Source organism: Oryctolagus cuniculus, chromosome 17 (assembly GCF_051225735.1).
Source record: "Oryctolagus cuniculus isolate XC-2025 breed Fujian yellow rabbit chromosome 17, ASM5122573v1, whole genome shotgun sequence".
Lineage (NCBI taxonomy): Eukaryota > Metazoa > Chordata > Mammalia > Lagomorpha > Leporidae > Oryctolagus > Oryctolagus cuniculus.
The window spans coordinates 32,039,589-32,057,160 of record NC_142883.1 but is presented as its reverse complement, the minus strand read 5'-3'; the positions used below and the strand labels follow the sequence as shown (position 1 = coordinate 32,057,160).

Here is a 17,572-nt window from a genome sequence, read left to right as displayed (position 1 = left end):
TTAGCATTTTAACACTCTTGTCTATTTCACATTTCCAAGCGAGGGATGCAGAACTTAACCTCTTACTTGACAACAGAATCTTTTCCAGTTGAGCATCTTATTGCTCCATTGTTCTTTGGAACACACTTGGTGTGTTGTATAAGTCCCCAGAGCACATTTCAATGTAAAAATTATTTCTCTTGTGGTGGGCATTTAGCCTAGTGATTACAGTGCTGGTTAGAACATCCATGTTCTATATCAGAGCACCTGGGTTTGATTCTCCATTCTGGCTCCTGACTCCAGCTTTCTGCTAATGTATCCCTGGGAGACAGGGGTGATAGTAAAATAATTGGTTTTCTGCTAGGAATATGGGAAACCTAGATTGAATTCCTGGCTACTGGTTTCAATCCCCCTGGACATTGTGGGTGTTTGGTGAGTGAAGTGGTGGATAGGGGATCTCTGTTCCTCTGTCTTCTAAATAGATTTTTTTAGTTCTTATTTATTTATTTACTTTTATTTAATAAATATAAATTTCCAAAGTACAACTTTTGGATTATAGTGGCTTTTTCCCCCCATAACCTCCCTCCCACCAGCAACCATCCCATCTCCCACTCCCTCTTCCATCTCATTCATATCAAGATTCATTTTCAATTATCTTTATATACAGAAGATCAATTTAGTATATACTAAGTAAAGATTTCAACAGTCTGCACCCACACAAAAACACAAAGTGTAAAGTACTGTTTGAGTACTAGCTATACCATTAATTCACATTGTACAACACAGTAAGGACAAAGATCCTACATGGGGAGTAAGTACAATGACTCCTGTTGTTGATTTAACAATTGACACTCTTATTTATGGTGTTAGTAATCACTCGAGGCTCTTGTCACGACCTGCCAAGGCTATGGAAGCCTATTGAGTTCACAAACTCCAATCTTATTTCTACAAGGCCATAGTCAAAGTGGAAGTTCTCTCCTTCCTTCAGAGAAAGGTACCTCCTTCTCCTAAATAGATTTTTAAAAATCTCCTTTTTGGAAAGCCCTACCTTATGCTTTACTTAATTCTTCCCTGATAGTGTATACATTTAGGAGAAAAGCACATATATGACAGAAATTGGATGGAAACTATAAAAATAATTAGGCTGTCTGGGCCATCATTTGATTATTAGATAGTAATCTGATAGTCACTGGGAGAATATGTGAATCCTTAGATAATACAACAACAAAATTTCTTCATTTTCATGATTAATCTTAGCTTTCATTGTCTGTTAAAGACTATAAAAAGTGGTTTATGAATTGTGAAGACTCATCTGTCCAATTGTTTTCTTACTCAGCTGCCGCACAGGAACCAGTAGGGAGGGGCACAATGGAGACAGAAGAGAACAGAGTCCAAGTACACCCAGCCTGGTTGAATGAGCCCTGGGTAACGAGGACTTATCTCAGTAAAGTCACACTCGAAGTCTGGGAATGGAATTCTCACTTGGGTCTCCTTTTGCTTCTTCATTGCATGTTTATATCTCCTTATGAACCACTCATTAGAAGAATATTATTGCAAATACTTATCCTCATTTCTAGCTGTAATCAACTTTTCTGAAGGGCTGTGTTTTCATGGCTATAGAGTAATTGGGAAAAACTTTCTGCTAATACCAAGTATAGTTTCTTTATATCTAGCTCATACTCAGCTAGCATCTCTTTAGTTTCAACAGTGGGTTTCGTATCCAGCTGGCTCAGCAGTGCCCTGAATCTAGAAAGCACAATGTAGTTGGAGATCTGATGGGAGCATGGAAAATGAAAACTTTATGGAGGTTTTAATTCTCCAAATAAAACTAAGTGCCTCTTCCACGAATCATTACACAAATCAGAAACCTGACCCTGTCCCATTTGAACAACCCAAGTGTAAGAGAAGTTTTTAAAAGCGTCTTGGAGATTCTCTGCATGCAGTTGGCTAAAGCATAGAGAAGGCATGTTCTATTTTACCCTGAGCAGTAGTATAGAGGAAGATTAGACTTCAGGGTGAGATTAAAATTCAGTGCCCAGTCCTGATGTAAGGGTGGGAGACAAAAATGAGGTGTGGCAGGAAGACTGGGCTTGGAATCAGAAAATCCAGGTTGGAGTCTGGATTCTGTCTTTTCTTGGCATTGTGACCTTCAGCAAGTCACTCAGCCTCAGTGGTAACTGCCAAATTGAGGATGAAAAAGAGATATTGGATGTGAAATTGTATTATAAATATACTATAAATACATATGAAGACTTACTATTGTTTTTATGATTGAGGGATGTTCAAGGAATTTTTCTTGGAGGTGAAATGTTTGAGGGTAAATAACCCCAAAGACCCAACACCACCTAGGACTCTTGTGAAGGGACAATTCAAAGAGAAGAGAAGTAATGCATATGCTATTTTTCTTGTGCTTGTTTCCAAAATGTTACTTATATAAATAATCTGTATATATATATAAATATGTGTGTATACATATATATATACACATATATATGCATGAGAGAATGGGAGGGAAGGAGAAGGAAGTCTCTTCTAAGGGTTAAAGCAAGATAGTGCTGTAAAGTGATTCCAGATGTACAAATATTAATATCTCTTTCTCCCTGATGAATGAGAAGGTATGACCCAGCTAAGAAACTGCTAAAATTACCGGCGCCACAGAGACCTCAGTCGATGGCCCAGTGCAGATTTTTATCCTTACCCCGGCAACTGAAATGCTGATGAAGGGCTCGGACCTGCTGCAGCAGACCTTCCAAAACTTCGCTCTGTCCCTTGTGTCTGGGCTCTCTGTCGTCATAGTCTTTCCAGTCTATTGAACAAGAGAAACAAACAGAGTGAAATTTTAAAGCACAGGAGGCCTCTCCCATGCCCCGCCTCAGGAGCCGGAGTGTTGCTCCTACAACCCACAGGCTCCATGGATGGGCACCCAGCATACGCAGAGCTTGCTTGCAGTGCCAGGGATTTGGTAACTGCCATTGTTCAGAGCCCTATGCAAAATAGTAATTGTGGTTGATTTCTTGTGTTGGGTAGTTTTAAGGCAAGAGAAAATGGTAATGGAAAGCCAAAAGAAAATAGTAAATTTGGGGGTCCAGTCTCCCCTCCCCCATCTGCCCTCAACTTTGCAGCATCTCTTGTCCTAAGTTCCCCTGCCACACTTACAATGTGTACCCCAAGTCTCAAATGGATTTACACGGTAGGAAAGAAAGGGGTGGGAATGTGCAGACTAGATGAGATCCACAGTCCCAATGCTTTTATTGTAGGTTTCACACTTTTGGCCAAATTGACATTTCTTTCCAAGGAAAGAGTCCATGTCAGATGCCAAGAAATGGAAATCTACATTTTGCTGTAATGAATGTCTGCTTTGGTTAGCTGGCACAGCAACCCCTGTACATACTCTGAGCCACCAACCACCCTGTCTGCTCAGTCTCTAAATATACAGTATTAGCTTACATGGCAAATTTAAATTGCAATACCCACTGAGAGTTTTCTCCCCCTTCTATTTTCATTCCATTTGGCTATAATGATATCAAGAGTAATAACCCATATGGGAATAATGTCAAGATTGTAATTCTGCTGTCTCCAGCTTTTGATTTTTTTTAGCAGGTCCATCATTTTACTGTCCATCTCTTCTTCTCTCTGTTTTCTTTGCCCCTGTTTTTCTTTTTTGAACTTTTCAAAAGCAACAACTTTAAGTGCTTTTTCATTGAAATACTTTATCTGGAAAATGCTAGTCATTCTTCCCCAGAAAAACCAGTTAGTTCTCAAGTGTATCTTGGGCTTACAGTCTAGTTGAACAAGTTTCAAATTCCCCCCTTAACAGATTTATTTTAAAATATAGGGTCATCTTCATTAAGAAACCTAAGCAGAAGACATGATAGTTCACCCAAGGTCAGGGTTATAGCACAGTTAGGAGGAACACAGGTTCTGCAGTCAAACAAAGCTGGCTGTACATCCAAGCTCTTGCCTGCTAGCTCAGTGTCTTTAGGCAAGTTACTTAAATTGAAAGGGCCCTGTTCCCTAGCTGGAAAATGATGATGGTATTGACTTTGCAGAACTTTTGTGAGGATTAAATGAGAGGTGTGTTAAGTATCAGATACAATACCTATTGCATATCAAGTATACTACTCTAAATAATGTCTTAAAATGAAGAGAATCCATGATGGAAATACCATTTCTTAACCCGTTAGAAGACTAAAGAAGGCAGGGGGCGCGGGGTCTGAGATTCCTTAATTCTTCTTTCCCTTGCTCCATTATGCTCCCTTCTCTGTTTTACCTTTCTGACGACCGAGGCCCAGAGATAACCATTGCAATTCTATATTTTTCAGCTTGTTGGTGGCATATCCAGGACTACAACGTCATCTCATGACCATCTATATAGAATTCCTTTCATTGCACCATCAACAAGCTATTTTTTTCTTCTGAAAAGGAAAGTCAGACATTTGATTGGAGTTTCTGGGGGGTTGCTTTGTGGTGACCAACTCTGAGAGTTGCAAGGAGCTGGTTTATCTCTGTTCCTGCAGGCAAGAACTGTGACTTAATTTCTCTTTGCTTCAATTTTCTTCTTTGTAATATGGCCCTTTCTAATTTACTTTTAGGTTATTTGAGCTTTAAGAGATTAAGTAAAAGGGCCGGCACTGTGGCATAGTGGATAAAGCTGCTACCTGCAGTGCTGGCATCCCATATGGGCATTGGTTTGGGTCCCAACTGCTCCACTTCCAATCCAGCTCTCTGTTATGGCCTGGGAAAGCAGTGGAAGATGGCCCAAGTCCTTGGGCCCTTGCACCCATGTGGGAGACTCAGAAGAAACTCCTGGTTTTGGATCAGCTCAGCTCCAGCCATTGTGGCCATTTGGGGAATGAACCAGTAGACGGGAAGACCTTTCTCTCTTTCTGCCCCTGCCTCTCTGTAACTCTGCCTTTCAAATAAATAAATAAATAAATATTTTAAAAAAGCTTAAGTAAAGCACCACCCGGGTGCATATGAGATACTCATTAAATCTTAGTGAGAAACTGTGAATAGAAGTGTGATAGGATGGGATAGAGAAGAGTTCTGACTGGGAAATTTGAAAATGTTTAGGGAAATTAACTCCCAGTGGCCTTTAGACTATTTGTAGTGACCCTGCTATCCAAGCACAGTGAAATTCAGTTTGACCTCATGGAGTCCCAAGGGCCAGAGTAAGTTTGTTTTCTTAGTAGGATGAGTGTTCCTGACAAGATAAGCAAGCCTGGGTGCTTGAGGAAGATTCCTGAGTGGCTGAATTCCTATGTGGCCCTGAACATGCTAATACAGTCTAGTGAGCATTAATTCTGCTGTTCAATGCAAAGGTAGATGAAATGGGTCTGACTCTTTGAGCTGATCCCTATTACATCAGAGGTGGGTTTGATCTGATGACTTTATGATACATTAGAAAATTACTGATGCTAAATTGCAGCCCAAGTGAGCACTGGACAGAATGCCAAGGTTTTTAGAAAGAATGAGTTTTTCACATAGATGTTTGGAAGGTTCTGGCGACTACATAAAATAGACTTAGGTATGAGGAAGAAAATTGAAAATATATTAAGAAATCAGGAACTTGATAGGAATAAACTGGGCATGGCAAGAAAAGAGCAGGTTTTGCCATATAATGCAGTTCACTGTTGTGGTACTGAGACACTTCTACATTGCTACACAATGTAGAACTTATATTCACAGGCAGTATCAGGGTTTTCCTCGTAACTCACAAAAGCCTGTCTGGGTCCTTTTCTCTTATTTGTACCGTACTATATAACCTAAGTCTATAAAAACACATTAAGACCTTTTGTAAAAATATAAAAAAAGTTTTATAGCTTACTGGAACATATTACTAAATTTCCAATTACTCTGTCATGTTAGGATTCATTATCCTCTAGTAAATACCTGGATACTGGGTGGTTACATCACCATGTCATACTCTGTTTATAAATAGAACAAGAGCATTTTTAGATTGTTCTCTCCAAGTAATATGGCCTTGTCTATAGCAACTATAACTACATATTAGGATTTCAGTTTTTTGGCCTGTTACTCTTCCGAATCAAACAGCATTATAGAAATGTTCAAATCAACATTGGAAATGTTAATTAACAAGTAATAAGTGATTCCTCCCAGTCTTGAATAATTGGTTTTATCATTTTAGAGACAGCAGTCTTCAAATGCACTGTCTCAAACATCCAACTTTTGTATGTTTACGCACCCGTGTGTAGATCCATATTTACATGGAGTATGCATTTGGAGGGAGTGCCCTCCTGTGTCACTTACAGATCCACCAAGTCTGGTATTTTTTTCTTTCTCCATCTACAATGCACACTTTTCTCTGACTCCATTTATCCCTGAATGAGAGTGATTCCCTTAGTATCTTAACCTTGCAATTCCCAGTGTGTCTAATAAACCTCCAATAAGAAAGAATATTGGAGAAACCCTACAAGACATTGGGACAGGTAAAGAGTTCTTGGAAAAGACCCGAGAGGCACAGGCATTTGAAGCCAAAATTAACAAATGGGATTACATCAAATTGAGAAGCTTCTGTACTGCAAAAGAAACACTCAGGAAAATGGAGAGGCAACTGACAGAACTGGACAAATTATTTGCAAACAATGTAGTTGATAAAGGATTAATAAAGGATTAATAACCAGATGATATAAAGAGATCAAGGAACTCCACAAAAACAAAACAAACAACTTAGTGAAGAAATGGGCAAAGGACTTAAATGGACATTTTTCAAAAGAGGAAATCCATATGGACAAAAGACATATGAAAAAATGTTCAGGATCACTAGCCACCAGGATATGCAAATCAAAACTACAATGACGTTCCACCTCACCCCAGTTAGGATGGCTCTCATACAGAAATCAACAAACAACAAGTGCTGACAAGGATGTGGGGAAAAAGGTACCTTAATCCACTGTTGGTGAGAGTGTAACCTGGTAAGACCACTATGGAAGTCAGTTTGGATATACTTCAGAAATCTGAATATGACCCCTGGGAATTTACCCAATGGAAATGAAATCAAATAAAAGAGTTATCTGCACCCCCATGTACATTGCAGCTCAGTTCACAATAGCTAAGACATGGAATCAATTTAATGCCTATCAACTGAAGACTGGATGAAGAAATTATGGGGATATGTACTCTATGGAATACTACACAGTAGTAAAAAAATAAAAATAAATCTTGTCATTTGCAACAAAATGAGTGAATCCGGAAAACATCATACTTAGTGAATTAAGACTGTCCCAAAGGGACAAATACCATATGTTCTCCCTGATCTGTGATAACTAATAGAGCACCTAAAAGGCAATCTGTAGAAGTGAAATTGACATTTTGAGAAGCAGTGACTTGAACAGCCCTTGTCTAGACTGTTGAGGAACATTTTTTTTTCTTGATGGAGAGGGACTTGGAATGGGAGAGTGGGGTGGGAAGGTTGGTGTGGTGAGAAGATCACTGTATTCCTAAAGTTGTACTTAAGAAATCTGTAATCATTAAATAAAAGGTTTCTTATGGGGAAAAAAAAGAATAAGTCTAAAGCCAGTTGAAAGAGAGAGAGAGAGAGAGAGAGAGAGAGAGGAAGAGGAGGGAGAGGGAGAGAGAGAGGGAGAGAGGGAGGGAGGGTGTCCAAGTAAGACTAAATCATCAAATTCGGGGGGAGACAGAGGCCTTGGAACTCTCTAGAAGCACTGGTGGTCCAAGGCCATGTATGATATATGATATAGGATAGCAATCTGAATCCACCAGAGGTGGCAGCCAGGCATGGTGAGTGGTTCTTAGTCTCCTTGTCTGCCTGATAGCAGAGCATTGATTACCGTAGTATAGGAGACAAGGCAGGGCCTTGACCAGTGCAGGTGTGAATCCTAGCTTAGCCATGTAGCAGAGTTAAGACCCTGGATAGGGCACCATCCTCTCAGATGTTGGCCCACATATATAGGTGCCTCTATGCTAATAGTTTCCTCATTAGTAAAATGGGTCCAATAGTAAAAACCATGTCAAGATGAGTTACATAGATTCAACAAGTGAATCCATGTAAAGTACTTAGATTAATGCCTTTCATATAAGATCATATGAATAGTGTCTCTGATTTTATTATGAGGCAGTGATAATGACAGTGATACTTATCCATAGACAGAAATATCACAGAGGGCTGCTGTGAGGAGCAAGAGAGATACTGACTGTGAAAGTTCTTCCTGTGCTGCCAGAGTCATAGTTGGTCTTGGGCAGAGTATTGTAAAACTTCAAAAATACACAAACATGTTACAAAGAATAAAAGAGCTCATGATTTCCTAATTCAAATGTCTACTGTTAAATGTTGGTTGTTAAGACACATGGACACACTCCACCTAATTACTGGCAAACCTACAGTTTCAATGCTTTGTGGGGAAGAAGAATCCATGGTTTGCATTATTATTTTTTTTTAATGTAAAACTTATCCTGCAGGATTTCTTCTGTGCAGTGAATGGTTTTTTAGAACACCATTTTTAGTTGTTGTATTCTGTCCTGTAGTATGAATATGAATGTACTTTACTTAACCCTTCCATTGTGTTGCTCTGCTCACCACACATGCTATTTTGTTGTTACCGATACTCTGTTGCAGTGCTTATATATGTACATAATGTTTTGTATCCTATTTCCTCAGGTTAGAGTCTTAGATGTGTAATGATGGGGTAGAATGAAATTTTTTTTTCTCAAGGCAGTTGATATGATATGGCAAATTGTGTTCCATAAAGGATGTAGCAGTTTGGTCTCTAACAAGAAGCATTTTTTTCACTATCATGTTGGTGACTTTTTAAAAAGAAAATGAAAGTGGACTTCAGACCATGGGCTCATTTCAATGAAAAATCTATAATGTGGTATGTGTCTTGGAGGTATGTGTTCTAATTAATTAAATTTCCTGGTTAATAAAGAGTTACCAACATGTCAGGGTAAGTTATTAATCTAGACAATTAGAAGCCTTGGCTGGGTTTCTTGGCCTACACTACTACAAATGTTACAAGTTGTCATTTGTAGCAGAGTGCCTGTTAGCAAGGAAGCTGTCCTTCTGACAGAAGGTCAATAAGCAAGATTTGTTAGCTTTCCTTGCCTTAAGGACCCATGATGTCAGTGTGTCTGCTGTGTGAGGAAGAGGAGATGAGAACTGAAGTGGACCGTGTGTTCCCTGGGCTAGCCACTCCCACAGTGTCATCTCACTCCGTTGCCTCAAAAGCCGCTTGAAAGGGTATGATTAGACCCACTCTACAGATGTTGAATTGAGGCTCAGAGTTTAACTTTCAAAGGCCATACAACTGGTGAAATATACAAAGAATACCACATTTAGTCTTTCAGTTTCCAAATTCTCTTTCCTTTAACTCCACTGAGCTGCTTCCCCAGGAACAATTCTGCAGAGGAATCATTCATTATGTGGCCCAGATGTGTCCCTGAGATCTTGTTGGACAAAAAGCAGTGGGAGAAGGGAAAGACAATGGCACCCTGAGGATGAAGTTGGCCTAGCAGCCTATTGCCGTGCTGGAGAGAGTTCACAGCCACCACCTACTAGAAGGAGAGGCATATGCCGGTGTCGTGGTCTGAGCAGGTCCCCATCCTTTCATGTTGTAAGCTGAGACTTGAACAAAGTACTGTTGGCCCTGTGGAGGATGGAAATAATGATGCATCAGGCATTTTCTTTGAATTACTTTTTTGCCCAGCAAATGTCTATATCTGATGAACTCATTCATCCTTTTGGAATTCTACTGTCATACTTTATCTTTCTGGCTTTTTTTTTACTATTACATTTATATTTTATAGTACACACATTTGAAGTGCACTCTTAGTTTATATATACCTTTTTTTTTTGCAATCAGAATATCACAATTACTTTTTCTGACCCCTTCAAAAAATTACATACCAATATTTAAAAGTCACACAGTTCCACAAGATTTACCCAGAACAGCAATTCTCTGTCCTCGCCTTTTTCTACTTATTTTCCTGTCTTCAGAAGGAACAGTCATTTTCTATTTTAGTTGGTCAGCATTATTTAGAAAAGTAACAGGTTATTTTCAGATTAGTTCCTTAAAGACCTGATTCATTTTGTCTATTTGAAAGGTAAAGAGAGAGACAGAATTAATATCTTCTATTTACTGGTTCTCTCCCCAAAGGCCTGCAGTAGCTGGTGCTAGACCAGTCTGAAGCCATGAACTGGGAACTCAATCTGAATCTCCCACATGGCTAGCAGGGAATCCAATTACTTGAACCATCACCTGCTCCTCCCTGGGTAAGCATTAGCAGGAACATAGAATTTTAGGAGTGCAGCCAGGACTCAAACCCAGGCACTCCAACATGTAATGCAGGCATCCCAAATGGCATCTCACCCAGGGCCAAATGCCCACCCTAAGGTCTGCTTCATAGTTCTTCACTGTGAGCAGAGCCTTCATTGGTGGACAATTAGATTTTTGCACATTTTGTGCCACAATAGATAATGTTGTGATAAATGTCCTTTACTGAGCTGTTTAGATATTTTTAAATGAACTCTTAGAAGAGGCTTCAATTTTAAAGTCATTATTAAAATATTGGATTATATTCTTCAAATGTCTTTATGGCATTAACAATTAAGGAATTGTGTTTGCTCATAATCTTTTAAAATGTTGTGTGGTTTTATATTTTGCTTTGAGCACTTTTTTGTTTGATAAACGTAAAGGGGCATTTGAGAAACCAACATTTGATGAAACAGTGCTTGCAAAAGTTATAAAATGGTGTTTGAAGTTAAGCATGTGATTATAGAGGGGAATGAAATTATGTCTTTGCAAAAATTAAAGGAAAAAAAGGAAGTAAGGGGATTGAGAGAAGTATACTTACCATGTTAGAACTGTACCTATGACATATCTGAAATCTGTACTCTTTATATTAATAAAAATTAAAAAGTAGAATTTTTAAAACCTTTTTTTAGGGATTTAATAATATTGGCCTTACAATATTGTGAGTTATTTTTTTTACATTTAAAATGGGTTTTTATGCACCTCAAAGTTATAGAGAGTGTGTAGGAGTATAAATCTACTTCCAGGCTTTTATATGATTAAGAATAACTTCTGCCTTGCTCTCATTGGATGGTTAAGTGGAACAACTTAATCCACATAGAAATTAATTCAGATATTAGAGCAAGTCTAGATGGAGAATTTTTCATTTTTATCACCATATCAGTTTTTCTTTTAAGCAATGGAAACTCCCCAGGGTTCCTTCTGGCCCTCTTCCACTCTGTGAGCCAAGTGGTTGGCATCAGTCCTCTGCTGATAGCATCTCTGGGGGCCACCCACCCAGGGATTTGTTTGCTCTGGTAATCCATAGTTCTGGTCCCTGGTGTAGATATGCGATTAGGACTGAAAGTCAGGATTCTGTGGTGGTGACCCAACCACCAAGAATTCTATTAGACGACACCAGTTCAAACTTAAAAAGATGCAGCCTCATACAGTTTTAAATACTTGGATTTCACTATTATATTGTACAAACAACTGTTTTAATTGACTAACTTTTAAGAAAACAACAAAATGACCTGTCTACCTCTCCTAAATAAAAACCCTAAGATAATTATTTCAACTGGGCCAAAAATATGAAAGTTGACCTTAAAAAGATTTTGTTAAATTTTTTTATTTATCTTCTGCATTTTAATTATTTGAAGAAACACAGGGTTTGTTTCAGTTTGAACTGATTGTTAGATGTTTTTATTTTTTGCATTTCGTTTACTTGCATGGTACATAGTTCCATAATAATTAATGCTTGAGTTTAGATTGGTTAACAAATAAGCATGGCTGCTTCCAGTTTTTCATTCACAGTTTAAATTGGTTTAGGTTATTAAGACATGCATCTCTACCATGCATAGCTTTTTTCTTGTAGAGCAGATTTAATTTTTTTTTTTTTTAATGGAGGGGAAAAGATTTCTCTCAGGAAATTGTGTGACTCTGATTGATGACTGATCTCAGCTGAGGCTGTGGGGGTGAGGGCTAGACGGGGCTGCTATTTTTACCATCAGACAGGGAGTCAAAATTGGATCTCTCAGAGCCTTTGATCCCCCTGAAGATTAGATTGTGATCCAGAAAGCAGCAGCTTTCAAGGCTTGCAGGAGGCCAAGCTTTTTCTGATCTCCTTAGAACATGGCAGCTTACAAAGTGGTTCATGCTGTTTACTTACTCCTTTGTGAAATTCAGATTATGTATACCAGACATATCATGCTTAATGAGTGGCAGTTGTTAGCAGAGACTGGTGTGGTTGGCTGTGGTTTCCAGAGTAGGCATCTGCTGCCAACATCTCAACACAACATCAGTGATAGGGTAATGGGGGCAGTGGGGGAGTGTCTATTGCAGGGTCATTTACCATTGTCAGTCCTGTGATCGTGCATCTTAGGGTCTGCAGGTTATCCATGACAAGTTCTCCAGCCAGTGGAGAAAAGTCTTTAGATGTGCTCCATTCCACTGGAAGGACAGGGAGGGAGAAAGAGAGAGAGAGGGAGGTAAAAATTTAGTCTGGTATCAAGAAGCACCCTGGAAACTCTAGATTATAATCCATCTCAAAAACATTAAGTTTGTTCCCCTTGTCCTTACATTGGCATATCTAACCATCTTCCTTGGGATGTCAAGTTAGATTCCAAGTTTAGAATTTTTATTAAAGATTTATTTATTTATTTGAAGGAGTTAGAGGCAGAGATGGAGAAAAGTCTTCCATCTGCTGGCTCATTCACCAAGTAACTACAGTGGCCAGGTCTGAGCCAGGCCAAAGCCAGGTGCTGTGTTCAGGTCTCCCATGTGGTGGCAGGGGCTAAGTACTTGGGCCATTTTCCCAGGCTGTTAGCAGGGAGTTGGATTGGAAATGGAACAGCTGGGACACGAACCAGCATCTGTAGGGGATGCCGTCATCATAGGTAGTGGCTTTACTTGGCTATGCCACAACTCTGGCCCCTGCAATTAATTTTTTTAAAGAGCAGAAGGAAAGAAGTAATTCAATCTTGGTTGATACACCTTAAGTGGTTTTTGAACCTTGGCAGAGATAATGCATATTGTAATATGTACATTATGTGATATTTTTAGTGTGACACATAATTTATATTAAACTGTCACATGTCACTTAATGACAAGGATACCCTCTGAGAAATGTGGTGTTAGGTGATTTCATCATTGTGGGAACATCATGGGTGTGCTTAATACAAACTAAGCCAGTCTAGACATCTCTAGATGATATAATTTTTTATATGAAAGGCAGAGTTACAGAGAGGCAGAGGCAGAGAGAGAGAGAGAGAGAGAGAGAGAGAGAGAGAGGCTTCCATCCACTGGTTCACTCTCCAAATGGCTGCAGTGGCCAGAGCTGGGCTTAATTTGAAGCCAGGAACCAGGAGCTTCTTTCAGCTCTCTCAAGTGGGTGCAGGGGCCCAAGGACTTGGGCCATCTACTGCTTTCCCAGACCATGGCAGAGAGCTGGATCAGAAATGGAGCAGCCGGGACTTGAACCAGCACCCATATGGGATGCCAGCACTGCCCATGGTGGCTTTACCCGCTGTATCACAGCGCTGACCCCAGTGATATAATCTTATGAGACTGACATCATGTATGTAGTCTGTCCTTGACTAAAACACTTTACTGGGGCCAGCACTGTGGCACAGCAGGTTAAAGCCCCGGCCTGCAGTGCCAGCATCCCACTTCTGATCCAGCTCTCTGCTGTGGCCTGGGAAAGCAGTAGAAGATGGCCCAAGTCCTTGGGCCCCTGTACCCATGTGGGAGACCCGAAAGAGGCTCCTGGCTCCTGGCTTCGGATCAGCTCAGCTCTGGCCGTTGCAGTCATTTGGAGAGTGAACCAGCAGATGGAAGACCTCTCTCTCTCTGGCTCTACCTCTCTCTGTAACACTTTCAAATAAATAAAATAAATCTTTAAAAAAATACTATGCAGCAGATGATTGAATAGTATGGCCCTGAGGCCATTGCTGTATAAAGGTACCCAGGCACTTTATATGTAATAGTTTGTTGCATATAGAAGATACATGTGAGATACAAAGGGCTCAGTAGGACATTCTGTTCTGTTCACTCCGCAAGTGTGGCTTCTGCTTCATCATTCTACTGAAAATGCCCTTTCAAGGTCCCACTGACATTCTCATCCCCACAAGGAAGTCTTCTGGAATTTCTTCCCAGTCATTTGACACCTTCTCCTTGGGGAAACATTTTCTTCCTTTAATGTCTTTGAGCCTGCTCCCTTTTTTCTCTTCTTATCCCCAGTAGTTTCTTCTAAGCTTTTTCATTGGTTTCTCTTCAGCTGTAGGTTCTGGAGTCTATGGCCAACCTGATCAATGCCTTTCTTCCCTGACATCCCCAAGGTGGATGTCATTCACAGTTCAGTCATCCTGATTCCAGCACTGCATTGTCCTGTGAAATCATTCTTTCATGACATTTTCCATTGGTTGAGAAAGCCATGATCAGGGAAGATAAATTGCATCATTAGTAAAGGTATCTTAAGTATCGTGCACATGTGGCAGGATTTGAGACAAACTGAAAAGAATCAGGGGCTTATGGAGCTTAAGTCATACAGAAACCAGTGCCTCCATGTTTTTAAACTTCATGATGACAACAGAAGGACCTGAAGTTTTAAGCTGTATTTTCCCTTTGGCACTTCACTTTAATACTTCAAAATCAAACCAGACCACTGCCACCCCGCTGGTCCTCCTGAAGCACTTGCAGTCAGAGCTGCTGTCCTTCCTTTTACTCCTGAGACTCCAACTTGCTATCTCCACTTTCCTGATATCTGCTCTGATCGGTGACAGCAGCCTCTCCTTGGGAATTCTTGCCATTTTCGGCCTCTTCAACGTTCTTCTGCAACCATCCCCTGGCTTTGGACACACACTTTAGCATCTACCATTTTGGCTATCTGTTTTTTAGGCTCTTCCTTCTCATCTCCTTTGATGTGATATTCCTTGATAGAGTGGTTTTTGTCCCTTTTTTTAGCCACATTTTCCCCTGGTGTTGACTTTATCTACTTTCATGGACACTCTGATTGTTGTTGTAGCCTTCCTCTTGAGCCTTAATTCCTCCTATAGGTTTCCACTCAACTGTCTTCCACACTACTTGAATGTTCCTTAAGTACTTCCTGTTTTTTCCAAAATATGCTTCTTCTCCAGCTTTCTCAGCTTTTAGCTAGGCATACCCAACTAACAATCTAGCCACATCCTTGCCTCCTTTTCCTGTAATTCCTCATCATCAGTTGGTCACCAAATCCAGTAGTTGCCACTTTTTAAAAATATTCATTTATTTGAGAGAGCTGTATACTGAAAGAGGGAGAAACAGGGAAAGGTTTTCCATTTGCTGGTTCACTCCCCAAGTGGTTGGAATAGCTAGAGTGGGGCGATCTGAAGCCAGGAGCCAGGAGCTTCTGGGTCTTCCATGAGAAGACTTGGGCCATCTTCTACTGCTTTACCAGGCCATAGCAGAGAGCTGGATTGGAAGTGGAGCAGCCGGGACTTGAGTTGGCATCCATATGGAATGCTGGCAACGCAGGTGGAGGCTTAGCCCACTACGCCACAGCACCAGCCTCTGCCACTTTTCAAATGCCCCCCGCTAGTTTCCTTTTCTCCTTCACATGGCAATTACCCTAGTACATGAATATGAACATCAACTCTGCCATAGGTTCCTAATTGATTTTTCTGCTTGTCTCTTCATTCTTACATACAGTCTAACTATGATGGCCTGAACTGTCATTTAAAAATGCAGATATTTGGTTTTCATTTTTCTATCTAAAATCTTTTCATAGTGTCCAGGTGTTTTGAGAATGTTAAGGAACATTCAAGTAGTGTGGAAGACAGTTGAGAATAAAATAAAATCTTCACAAGGCATTCATGGACCTTCATATCTTGTGCCTACCCTATGCCACTATCCTTATCTCCTGCTGTTTGCCAGAAGCAAGTCTTTCTTCTATAGGTCCCTGCCACTTGATTCTTAGGTGTACTTTTCTACATCTCTGCCTTTTGTTCATCTTCCAGTGTTTGCGTGATGAAACTCTACCAATCCTTTATCACCTAGCAAAATCAGCTCTAAATTTCTTAGGAATAATTAAATATTAAATTAAATAATTAAGGATACCTGTTTTTGTGTTCTCAAAGCTCCCAAAGCAGGGAAAAATGTCCCCCCCTTTTTAAAAAATTATTTATTTCAAAGAATTAGAGAGAGGGAGACAGCAAGAGTGAGAGCGCGAGAGAGAGATCAATTCACGTAGAGAAGAAAGGAGCTCTGATTATTTATGTAGTGAGGAGGGAAACAAGCTGAGCAGAAATCATTTTGAGAGCAACTGAAAATTCTAGGAAGGCAGCTAACCATGGCCTCTTAGCAAAGTTGTATGTAGATTGTTTATAGACTTGATAATTAAAGCTCTGAGAAAGTCACTTAGAAGCACGCTGCGAATCCCTGAAGAGCGGGAGCCATGTATATGAACTGTAAAACTATATAAAACTTATAATTTTAAGATAATGATCAGAGAAACTGTTTCTACTTAGGTTTGGGAAGTAGCAGGGTTTAATCACACAGTGGCTTGAAGCAGCTGACAACTAGCAAGAAAGATACCAGACAAAACCAAGGTATTCATGTTCCTGAAAATTTGGCTCTGGCTGAAATTGTGATTCACTGTATTCCTGCCTAGTAGCTATGGATGTTTAAAATTGAGTGCTTTGTTATTTTACAAATACTTAATATTTATCCAAGCTTCAAAAATGTGGATTCACTTGGGCAGTGCTATGGTTTGTGAGTTGTTCATTCCTTGCTAAAACTCAGGTTAAAACCAATATAATAGTGCCGACAGGTGGTAGAGCCTTTAAGAGGTGATTAGGTCATTAAGAAGGATTAATGCTTTCCTCCTGGGAGTAGATTACTCCCCATGGGACTAGATTAGTTACCACCAGAGTAGAGGCTTGCAAAGTGAGGCTGACTCTTGGGTTTTGTGTCATCCACACCCTCCCATTTGACTTTCCACTTGGTGCAGTGAGTTGAAACAGCACAGGGCCCTTACCGGCATCATGCTCATGAACTCTCCAGCCTCCAGAGCTGTGAACCAAAAGAAACCTCTTTCCTTCATAAGTTTTTCAGTCTGGAGTATTTTGTTATAGTGTCAGAAAATGAACTGAAACAAATCTATCTGAACAACAGCATTCCCTGATAGCAGCTATATAAAGCACAGGCCAAATACTGAAGAAGAAAAACAGCTGCATCAAGGTCTGGCCAAATCATGTGAAGTCCATAATGTGATGGAAAATGTCACAAAATCAGTGGCAAGAGTAGAAAATGCACATCTCGAAGTGCTCAGGTGCACAAGCAGAGAATATAGTTTAAAGCTCAGGTAAGCAACAAACCTCATGGTGCAGACTGGGATTCACACAATCTATTTTAGTATTAATACTCTTAAGTTACAGGACATCTTTTTGAGAGGTGAAGACTATTCAAAAGTAAAGTCTTAAAGATACTGTAGCCATGTCTCATTCATTTCTATTCAGTTAATTTAAAAAAAAACACAGAACCTGGTATTCTGCAGATTTTCCCTAAAATCTCAAATGTTTCAAAGCCCATAGTTCTTCCATCCTGTCTAGATATCAAGAGCAGTATGCTGA

General features: G+C 39.9%; 1 protein-coding gene across 3 annotated transcripts in view; it reads right to left on the bottom strand.

Annotated features, from left to right (window-relative positions):
- The window catches only part of ANKFN1 (ankyrin repeat and fibronectin type III domain containing 1), a 461,309-nt gene that overhangs the window by 64,641 nt on the left and 379,096 nt on the right, over positions 1–17,572 (bottom strand). For all 3 annotated transcript variants that reach the window (XM_051825489.3, XM_089316998.1, XM_089316997.1), the window contains exons 8-10: positions 12,319–12,416; positions 9,512–9,602; positions 2,678–2,785 (exon numbers count right to left, since the gene is read on the bottom strand). In XM_051825489.3, coding sequence (XP_051681449.3) covers positions 2,678–2,785; positions 9,512–9,602; positions 12,319–12,416 — 297 coding nt within the window. The remainder of the gene's footprint in view (positions 1–2,677; positions 2,786–9,511; positions 9,603–12,318; positions 12,417–17,572) is intronic.